Source organism: Brachyistius frenatus, unplaced genomic scaffold (assembly GCF_029030835.1).
Source record: "Brachyistius frenatus isolate BFR_SWC_R1_liver_20210118 unplaced genomic scaffold, ASM2903083v1 Contig_23, whole genome shotgun sequence".
NCBI classification, from domain to species: domain Eukaryota; kingdom Metazoa; phylum Chordata; class Actinopteri; family Embiotocidae; genus Brachyistius; species Brachyistius frenatus.
The window spans coordinates 1,602,797-1,613,792 of NW_027210622.1; the positions used below are offsets into that span (position 1 = coordinate 1,602,797).

General features: G+C 42.6%; 1 protein-coding gene across 2 annotated transcripts in view; it reads right to left on the reverse strand.

The window, feature by feature from the left end:
* Positions 1–10,185, reverse strand: part of rhbdl3 (rhomboid, veinlet-like 3 (Drosophila)) — a 63,252-nt gene extending 53,067 nt beyond the window's left edge. The window contains exons 1-3 of one of the 2 annotated variants that reach the window (XM_069697261.1): positions 9,997–10,185; positions 9,254–9,791; positions 8,563–8,586 (exon numbers count right to left, since the gene is read on the reverse strand). In XM_069697261.1, coding sequence (XP_069553362.1) covers positions 8,563–8,586; positions 9,254–9,394 — 165 coding nt within the window. In that variant the 5' untranslated portion in view covers positions 9,395–9,791; positions 9,997–10,185. The other variant, XM_069697262.1, reaches the window with a different exon arrangement.
* Between the last annotated feature and the right edge of the window lie 811 nt (positions 10,186–10,996).

The window sequence follows — 10,996 nt, forward strand, 5'->3', positions numbered from 1 at the left end:
ACAGAGTCTGAGGTGAAGCCACTTGTGTGATTAATTTAGCTGAGGAACATTACAGTGCTTGTCAGAGGAATCGGATGCAGGCTGAATCGGAAGAACAACTACTTTGAGAGAGGTTACTGTGATTACTACAGGTTATCACAGGTCCTAAACTGAGTGGTGCCCCTGGTGCTTTGTGCATAGTGGAAATTGTTTTTATTCCCGTTGAGTGAGGTGTTAGCGGAGGAGGGGCGAGCTGTGGATCTGACTGAGAACCCGAAGACAACCCAAGCTATAACCCGCCCACCTATCGTAGAAACCTGACTGCACCCAAGGCCTGTCAATCAAACACATACACCCTCCAAAATCCCTCCATTTGAGGCCTAATATCTAGTTAATGAGGGAATTTGTTTCAGATGTACCACCAGAACTCTAATCAGAAGGAGAAAATTAAACAAATGACACCCTAATAACTAACTTTTTGACTTTTTATTTCATCTAGAGAATTTGAAAGGGAGTTTATGTAGCCAGAGGTTTTTTGAAGCCAACCTCTAGTGGTACTCAGTGGTATTGGACATTAAGGCACTTCCACAATGGCCTCACTTATCAAACCGGGAAGCTACATCCACTGTATATACAGTCTATGGTAATCAGAGTCTAGGGTGTTTTGTCAGCGTAAGCACTGATCGTATCGGCATTATACTTTTTGTCCACTTTTATATAGTCTATGGAAAAGACAAATGAGAGAATAAACACATTGTAGGTGATGTCTTTAAAAGGTACAATTTAACAGATTCTTATGACAAAATAGACCAGAAATCCTCCTAAACAAAGAAAGTTTTAAGAAACTGGGAGAAGTGAATCTAGAAAGCAGTGGCTGTGAACTGCAATCTGAATGCTAAACAAAGCAGCAAAAACATGGGATTGCCTTTGAATTATGCGTGTCTTGCTTTCTCTTGTCTACACCACAGTCTACCATGACAGCAAACTCTCAAGGGAGATGAAGAGAAAGGGGAATAAATGAGGAGACGCTGGTGAAGCAGTTTGTTAGAACAGTGCTTCACGGATAGCTGAGCACATAGGAAGACAAAGTGATTTGAGAGCCGACAAACAATTTAGAATTCAAAACCACAAAATGTATCTGCCGTTTTACAACTAGCACACAGGCATTACCATGTGAGCTGGTAGTTGTCAGCATTCATTTGAGGTGGTCGTCAGAGTGCCATCTGTCTCAATAAGGAATGAACTGTTCTTCTACAGGTAATAAAGATGGGGAACAAAAGTGTTGGCTCAGTTGGACGCTCACTGTGCAACATTCCTTGATGGGAAGAGCTTGACTGAGGAGGCAGAAATCAGTTAACACACACACACACACACACACACACACACACACACACACACACACACACCGCAAACACAGGGTTATTGTACCCGTGTCATCACCGCACCTGCGAGGCTTCAGTGTGGACCTGCATGGCCTATGGTTTAGGAATGTGTCCTAGAATATCTTATTTTGCGGCATCTATTAACTCTGTGATAAAATGGACACATTTTACATTTCATGATCCGCAGGTCCCTAACACCTCTGAGTCGTCACTAGAACACAGAAGAAAAGGCTTGCAAGTCTATCACACATTTGTACACACATTCAAACAGCCTCCAGTTGTTGGTGTGATGGATCGTGACCAGTTCTGTCAACACCTCTGTAACTACAACCTGTGGGATGATTACTGTCTCGACCATAAGGTGTAGAACGGACCGGCATTGTGTCTTCGAGTGACAGGTGTGTGTGAGCCAGAGAGTGAGCAGGGTTTGAACTTCCCTTTCAAGCTTTTTTTTTCAATCTCCAGACTAATTCTGTCACTTTCTGCATTATGTCCACCTATACAATTGTATTAGAAAATAGGTACAATAAATGTCTTCAGGGAAAAATTGTACTAAAGTTAATTAACACTTTTATCCTCTTTTTTAAATAGTTATCACATTTAGTCTCTCTCTTTGCCTTTTAACCCGACTATCAAGTTTGGAGGTTTCGATAATCTGTAAACACTTTAATTTAGGATGAGTTTGTACAAAACATTGTGTAAATTAGATTGTTTTAAAAGTCAATTTTCCACCCCTTTGAATACTTGGGCCCTAGTAAACGTGTGGGTCAAAATAAATGTTTTGTTTTATCCCTGCTGCAACTAGGGCAAACTGAAATGACTTCCACCATCTCCTCACTATGCTCCCCCATGCCCTCCAGGCTTGGCCACAAATCCATGTTGTTTTAAAATGTCCTTTATTATTGATATTTTATCAGTATTTATATGTCCCTTTGCTGTTCACTTTCTTTTTCATTGGATATTTTAACGAGGCTGTTCTTTGTGTGTTTGTACTTTTGTTTTCATATTTCATATTTTATTGTTGTTTTTAATGGTTAATTTACACACAAAAAAAGAATTGAATTGAATTGAATTGAATTGAATTGAATTGAATTGAATTGAATTGAATTGAATTGAATTGAATTGAATTGCCAAGGCACTGTCTTGAAAAAGCTAAATAGCTTCATAATGTTGGATGATTTCCAGGCAGGAATTAGTTAACAGGTCGTGTTTGTAAACTGAAAATCACTCTTGTATTTGTTCAGAAAAAATATATAAATGAGAATAACAAAATTGTGATTATGGAGATCAGGAGAGGAAAAGACAGAGGTTGAGACAGCTAAAACTCAGCAAAGTCACCAGCTGTGTGTTTGCCTTCTTAACATTTGCTGCCAGGCACAATTTTCTTGCTTGCCAAATGAACAAGCAAAAAGAAGGAAGATTTCACCATTTTTCTTCTGGTGTTTGAAGGTGGAAAGATTTTTTTCTGATGTGTAAACAGTGTTTGCAAGTTTAGCTAACTTTGTGTGGACATAGCTTAAGAAACAATGCTCATGGCCTTTTAAACTAGTGTGGCTTAACTAGTACCCAAACAATCGAGCATCAATCAGTTTGTTTAACTGAAACATGATCTTCTAGACAAAAGTAGGTTATACACAGCAGCGACAAAGACACTCACTGAGCTCACAATGACACAACATTTAGCCTCAGAGAAGACAACACTCAGCTCCTTGATCAAACCTTAATTTGATGCTTTTCCACTGGGGCCCTTCGGTTTTTGCGGCGTTATTATAAAACTGATGAACTAGTAAGTGGTGGCGGCCGGGAACTGTGAACAGCACTAATGAAAAGAGATTAGTGCTGATGAGCAGACTGAGACTGAAGCCTCATCACATCTGCAGTGTCATCCACTAAACTCTGACAGCCAACCGCACTTCAGAATAAAAACATGAGAGACAGAGAGAAAGAGAGACAGAATAATAAGTGAGAGGGAGATGAAGGTGAAGAAAGAAAGTAGATGAACCAGGGCAAATTTGTGAAGGAGTCAAAACTTACACTGACACTGGTCCTAAAAGGCTGCAGGCATACCCCGCCTCCATCACTGCCCTCCCTTGACCTCTAGTAATGGATTCACATTTTTAGACCTGGCATGCACAAACATACTGCATGTACACACATGCACACACAGAGCTTATCAAGGCTGCCACAATACTGAGCCATTCAGCTATCAAAGTAGACACTTCGATTTCATGCCACCACTGCTATGAATGTTGCACACTATGGGCAATTACTGATAAACTGGCACATCTTCTTTCTCCCATTTACAATTGACAGGCGCAGCAGCTATTTTTACCTCTGCATAAAAGCAGAGACCGTTTTCACACTCCGCCAACTGGAACTGTGCCTTTCATTAAGGAAATCTATTTAGAGCTCAGCAGGGGAGAGGCAGAGGAGCGCAGAATGATGAGCTCTGATTAAATCTTTCAATGAAAATGTTTGAGTTTCTGATTTTTATTTTATCCGCACACTGCACAGGCACAAGAGGCGGAGTTTAATTTTCTACGTTGAACTACTTTTATGATCCTTAATCAAGACAACACAGTTGAATATGGCAACAAACTTGTTTGCCGTTTAGTTGTCGCCAAGACTCAGCTGGTGTCAATCACTGCTGTAGCATTAGATGAGCAGGTCAGCAATCTGTGACACCACCATCTGTGTGTGTCAACAGCAGTTAGGCTAATAAGCATACAAGTATAGTATAGAAGATGTGAATCAAAGAGGAAAAAAAAACTAAGGAAGATGCACAGGAAAGAAACCAAAAATAGGCGAGCCGATTCAAGAATACACCTAACGTAATTGATATAAAAGCAATTGCATAAACAGGAAATATTTTGGTCTGTTCAGCGATAAGAGAAATATCCTTCCCTTTATTTGACCCCTTTTCAGGTTTTTTGAAATTCTACCCTTTCTAGTGTGCGGGTTCCCTTCTTTGAACTGACGCACCTGAAACTCTCCTTTGAAGCTAAGAAAAAAGACATCCTCACCTAAACACACTATCTACCATCAGCAGCACTGCCTGCTGCTCATGATCTCACTGTCTAAACTTCCCTTTGTTTCTAATGTAGGTAAAACTGACGGGGCGTGGAAGGACATCCTATTCCTGCATGCACCACTGAACGCAGCTGAGGCCTCCCAGTTGGCTAATCCATTAAGCACCAGTTACCTGTGTGGTGGACCCTTCATTTAAAATGTACTTTTAAAAAAAGAGTGACGCTGAGACAATGCCAGCTGTGCAGTATACACAGGACGATAAGGCAAAACAATACTACCAGACAAAACAACTTCAGATAATGAGCTCTTTTTAGGTGGAGATGGTGATCATAAATCATGTATCACTTTATAGAAATACAGTGTTTTCCTCACATTGCTAAACGCTAAGTCCCTCTGGCTTGACAACATTCCTAAAACCCTTATATTGACATTTATTTGTGTGGTTCCAGTGAGTTGTTCTAGGATTATACACCCATCAGATACTTTTCTACACCAAGAAATTAAAAGGGAAACACTTTCATGGAAAGTATGCAGTCATGTGAAAGTGTTTAATCACTAAGCTTCTGTGGGCGCGTGCCTGAGGGATCTCAGCATGGCCTTGAGAACAGGCTGTCAACACAAAGACCACTGTGGACATACTTATGGATCACACATACACATAAACATTTATTGGTATAAAGCCCAGAATCAAAGAGATGTTACTGTTCACTGACAGTGACAAGATGTGACAAAAATCTTTTTGCAAGACTGGAGTGAAGAGCTATCTGAAAAATTATACATTTTATACATATAAATTATGTATAATATGTATATGTATAACATGTATATAATAGACAAAGCAATCTTGTAAAACATCCCTAACTTTATCTCCTTGAGTTACAGTCACGCAAGACAATCCATCTGATGTGCCTTCAAAACAAATGAGTTTGGTTCATTTTGTGATCTAAACATGCCTAATACGGTTTATCACATAAATCCAGGACATAAACTGTGGTCCATCCTCAAATCCCTAGAAATCCTTAAAAAACAAGACATGAATGGGCACTTTAGTTATTGTGCATATCAGTCAGCACAGAATTTTAAAAAAGACCCTGTTTCTTCTTTTGGATAATACACATATTGTGTGCAATCAGGCTACCATGACTGCAGTCTTTCTAGGTTTGTGTGTGTGTGTGTGTGTGTGTGTGTGTGTGTGTGTGTGTGTGTGTGTGTGTGTGTGTGTGTGTGTGTGTGTGTGTGTGTGTGTGTGTGTGTGTGTGTGTGTGTGTGTGTGTGTGTGTGTGTGTGTGTCTAGAGGACAAACAGGGACACTTTGATTATGAGGGAGAGAGAGGGCAGTGCAGCTGCTATCCCCCTAACAACGTCTCCTCTGCTTCATTAGACATCGCCTCTGTCTGTGTTCAGTCCTCATGTTTGTTTCAAGCGACTGGGAACATGAATCAAAGCATTCTGATGTTTGCTCGCTTACTTCCTGTACGCAGATGAGGAAAGCACTTATACAGCAACAAAATCCTCTCCAGGGACAGGAGAGCGGAATGAAGGGGAAAGCGAACAGCGACGCAGCACTTTGATTCCAGGACCCGATGGTCTGAAACCCAGAAATGATAGCTGGATGTACTGAGTCACATGGGAGCTGGTAAAAATGATATGATGGCAAAGGCTTTGTACACAAACCAGACAGCTTTAAAGAGGCTGGAGGGGAGCGACAGTGAAAAAAAAAAAAAAAAAAAAGAGTAAGAGAAGATGATCCTGTTTTTTCTCTGCTGTGTAAACATCTTTGATGAGATAGACAGAATAGAATGAGCTCTGCATCTGACCAGGCAGAGATGCCACACTTGATTAACATAAAAGCATCATTGTCTTCATCTCTGTACACCTTTGTTTAGCAGTTTTCTTAGGATTTTATTCAAAGCAATAAATTATGTTAGCTAGAGGGTTAGGTTGTGGCTTTGTGGAAGTTTGAGACGGTAAAGAATGAGGTATGCTTTAAAGAGTACACTCATCCGACCAACTCTAACGGCAAACGTGTTTAGATTCTGTTCAGAATCACCACACTCGATATAAGAAGCCATCACAGAGAAGGGTGAGATGCTATGAACTGTACAAAATCCTCAGTTGTCCTGAAAGACATCCATGTGGTCATGAGGAGTGACAGTAGTAGTGGACACCTGGCCGAACACTGCAACGAGTGGCTGTGTTAGTTGTCGTCGGGAGACCTCTGTTGCATGTCATATCTATATTAGCCCTTGTTTCATGTCTCTCTCTAGATTCTCAACTATCACATAAAAGTGAAATGGCCAAAAAACAGTGTTATTAGATATTTTATGACTGCCCCATTATTATGCTGCCAAATAAACCACATAACACTGGACTTACATGCACAGACGAACTTTGCAGTGTGTATCTTTGCATGAGACATATAAAAGCCTGGGCTTTGCTCTTTGTTTTCCGGCAGCATTTATCTTTTATCCCTCATGCAGTAACACAGGTTGCCAGGGTGGATTAAAACTCTTCTTTCTCTGGCCACTGAGGGCCCATCATTTCTCTTGTCGCTTCACAGAAGGCGGGGGTCTCCGAGGTCAGCCCCCTGACAAATGGAGCAACTCATTGTGAGCAGGAGGGAGGGACAGAGAGTAAAAGAGTGAAAGGATATTTGTTACTGCCAGAGCGGGCAGTAACCTTGCCATTTGGACAACCCCGTGCTTTATTTTTTATTTTTTTCAGACAGACGGCCACTTGAGGAAACTCAAAGCTGTGCCACACGCATAAAGACAGCGGCTTGAGAGGCCCACTCAATGCTCGTCCGTAGAATATACTCCATCACTAATACATACACACACACACACCATAATCCCATGGGACCCCTGTCTCCCCCTGAAAGAGTGAGTCTGACACGAGCCTCAGACCCAACCCTGAAAACCCTTGAAACCCCTGCACGCACACACACACACACTTATGTGCATACAGCTCGCACTGCTGGAGCACCTGCCCGGCTGGGGGCCCCCTACTTTCTTATGTGAGGGATTATATATGTATGTGTGTGTGTGTGTGTGTGTGTGTGTGTGTGTGTGTGTGTGTGTGTGTGTGTGTGTGTGTGTGTGTGTGTGTGTGTGTGTGTGTGATAGGGGGTCCCGCTTGCCGTCTGTCAGACCAACCTGCTGCTTGCATGATCAGCGGGTCTATGTTTGTCTTCTCCTGGGGTTTCTTGGATGTGTGGTGTGGTGTGGTGTGTGTGTGTGTGTGTGTGTGTGTGTGTGTGTGTGTGTGTGTGTGTGTGTGTGTGTGTGTGTGTGTGTGTGTGTGTGAGACTCATAGATCAATGTATCCAACATTATGTATCACCCTAAGCATTATTGGGGTCAGTGTCAGTGAGCAACACACCCACAGCCCCTCCCGTCCTCCCACTCCTCTGATGCTCTCGGCGCTGCAGGAGTTTGGTTTGACAGAGACACGGCGTCGTTACATGTTATGCCATAACTGTGACCCAGCAGGCAAAGGATTTAAACCAGGACTAGGCAAAAACTTGATCTAAAAATACATTTGTCTAAACAGCCTAAATAAAAATAAAAAATGGGGCTGAAGGAAAGAAGACTCTTCATCTCCATCAGCAGAGACAGTTGATTCACCCCATTTAGCCAAATTAAATTCTGGTGCCACGAATGTTTACAATCAGAGGGAAACAAATAAAAATTTAACTGATATACAAACTATAAAGAGCAATGAGTGGGTATCTGAAATAAAAAAATTTCTGACGGTTATTTCTTGCTATCAGTTTGCAAAATTTCCAAGTGCAGGTTTAAGTCACTTCTATTAGTGATAAAGCCACTGTTACAGCCTAATTACAATGTCAAGGTCATGATCCATGGGTCATATTGACACAAAAGCATGTTAAATATTGACTTTTTTCCACATTAAAAAAATAACTTTATCCTGTTTTCCAGTTCCCGTTGTGCAATACTCAGCAACTCAGTTCTTCCAAAATCGTTCCTGTTGTTCATGACCTTTACAATGCAGTGCTTAAACTGTGTTGTTTCAAGTTGGTATTGAAGATTAGGTCAGAAGTCACCCAAAGTTCACGCACACACAGAGATGATCCCCTTTGAAGACAACACGGCTCCAAAATGAGTGAAACATGCACTTGGACAGAGATTCAAGCAACTCTTATACATACCTTGTCAAACAGAGACTTCCATTGCTGAGACAAGGAAAAAGGGAGAGAGAAAAAAAAAGGGGAATGTGAAGGAGTGAGTGAGAAGAAGATACAGGAGGGAAAATAAACTGATACAGGTGCCAGAGAGGAGCGGGGCACCTGTTTGGAAATTATGACCAAAGAGACTTTGTTCTGTGTGTGCATTTTCCTTAATTGCAGACTTGCAATCACATGCTGTTATTATCTGATTATTGTGGTCAATGAGCTGCAGCAAAAAGATAATAAGGCACCAAAAGTGTGGATCATTGTGTAAGGGGTAGTAGGTTGTTTGTGTGTTTGTGTGTGTGTGTGTGTGTGTGTGTGTGTGTGTGTGTGTGTGTGTGTGTGTGTGTGTGTGTGTGTGTGTGTGTGTGTGTGTGTGTGTGTGTGTGTGTGTGTGTGTGGTGGCTGCTGTAATTGTCCTACAGTGTTTTAAATGCAGATGTCCCTGTAAAACTCCCATGATGAGTGATGCAGTGACATTTAGACAAATGACCTTAAAAAAAATAATTTCTGACTGGTGCTATGACATCCGTTCTCATTAAATTAAACATAGCGTACTCTTTGACTGCTTCAGTGAAAGAAAAATTGGAGATCCTGATACGTAACAGTGGAAATGTTAAAAGGTAACAGGGGTCACGTGTTCATTAGAGGTACTGCTGTGTAGACTTACATCCTCTGGAGCCACGGGAAGGACGTCCGTGCTTTCCAAAACCTCGATCTCCTCGCCCTCAGCGTTGGCCGCGACCGCCGGAGAGATGTTTACCGGCACCTCCCGGGTTCCACCCGTCATCCTCGGGCTGCTCTTCTCCATACACCCACGGAGAGCAGCGGCTAGATCCTTAGGAATGACTCTACATGCTGTAAATTACAATCCCATCTCGTTTCCAGCAAATTAAAGGTGTGCGTATTCGAGTTATGTCCAGCGCGCGTTCACCTGACAAACAAATCTATATCCGCAGAGGAAAAGTTGATGTGAAATAGTTTAGTAATAGTTACGGGTTCAAAAGTGTCCATGTGGTGTCAGTATCTTTAACCACGTCGTTAGTCAGCAGTCACAGAGGCTTTCAGGGCTGGAGAGGAGCCTGAATTTTGCTGGCCACGAAAAGAGACAGCGATCGAAGTTTGTGAAGGTGGAAACGCACATTTGCTGAGCGAAATTTTCAGTTTGAGAGATGCGTCGCAGCAGCAGAGGCAGAGCACAGATCCATCTGAAATAAATAATTACATCATCAGTGGTGACAACAACATGAAACCCAGGACAGAGATGACAAACCAAACTGGATGACGCACAGTCTCATATGGCTTTCCCATATAGAGGAACCGGTGAAACTTGAGTTCAGCAGCGAGGGCACATGGCAGACTCGAAGAGAGAAGTTCAATAATGTGCCAATAATTTTTGGTGCGTCATGATACCTGGCACGCTGTTTTCTGCCGGTCGACTCTTGCAGACCGGGGACTGCCGTCTGGTTTCTCCGCGCGCGCCGAGAGGAAACCTAAACAGGCACGGGGTAGGAACACACCGACCGCCTCCGTTGGTATAACTGGTTTTACTCCAAGGGACGCCACGACTCTGCTCCATCCGCATACGTACCCCCCTACCCCCCCACCCCAAGCACAGAAAAAGAGATGGAGAGAGGGTGGGGGCGGAGAGATGAAGGAAGGAAGGGAGGGAGGGAGAGATTTGGCCGGCGGTGAGGAGGGATCACCAGTCACTCCCGCTCAGGGTTTTCGAGGAACTCCGGCTCCCTGAACAGCTGGCTGTCACTGACTCCCAAGGTTTTAGGACTTGCGCATGATGTCAATGTAATGTGTGCCGCATCTTCACAACGTATGGACACATGTAATGTGACATTATCACAAGAGAGCACGCTTTACTTCTGTCTACACACCGAAAACATGTTACTTCTATACTACTACGCCTGTGGCGTCATAGGTGTTGTTTTGTCTAACCCGTGCGTTTGATTAACTATCTCCGTTTCAATATTTGCTCCAGCAAAAACCGAATATGTCAGTGGTCTTTATTCACATTTAATCAGGTCTGATCTGATGTGATACTCTGCAAATGCATGCCTTAAGGCAGAGAGGAGGGCGGGTCCACGGATGTAAATTCCTGTTCGTTTTAGGGGATATAAACTGTCCCCTCCAGGTCTGCTGCTACAATCACCCAGGGGTACCTATTCAGACAAACACCTATCAATTACCTGAAGAGACATCAAACAAATTCTAATAGCTGGGTGGAAGCCATGTATGAGGGAAAATTATGTGTGGTCTGCAGCATGGAGGTTGATCAGCATGAAACTCCCCCAGGATGTGATTGCATTGCCATGGAAACGATATGGCCAGTTGATATTTTTAACACTTGGGGTCTTTCATTGATTCCTACACAGCAGCTGGGATTAAAGTTTGATTCTGT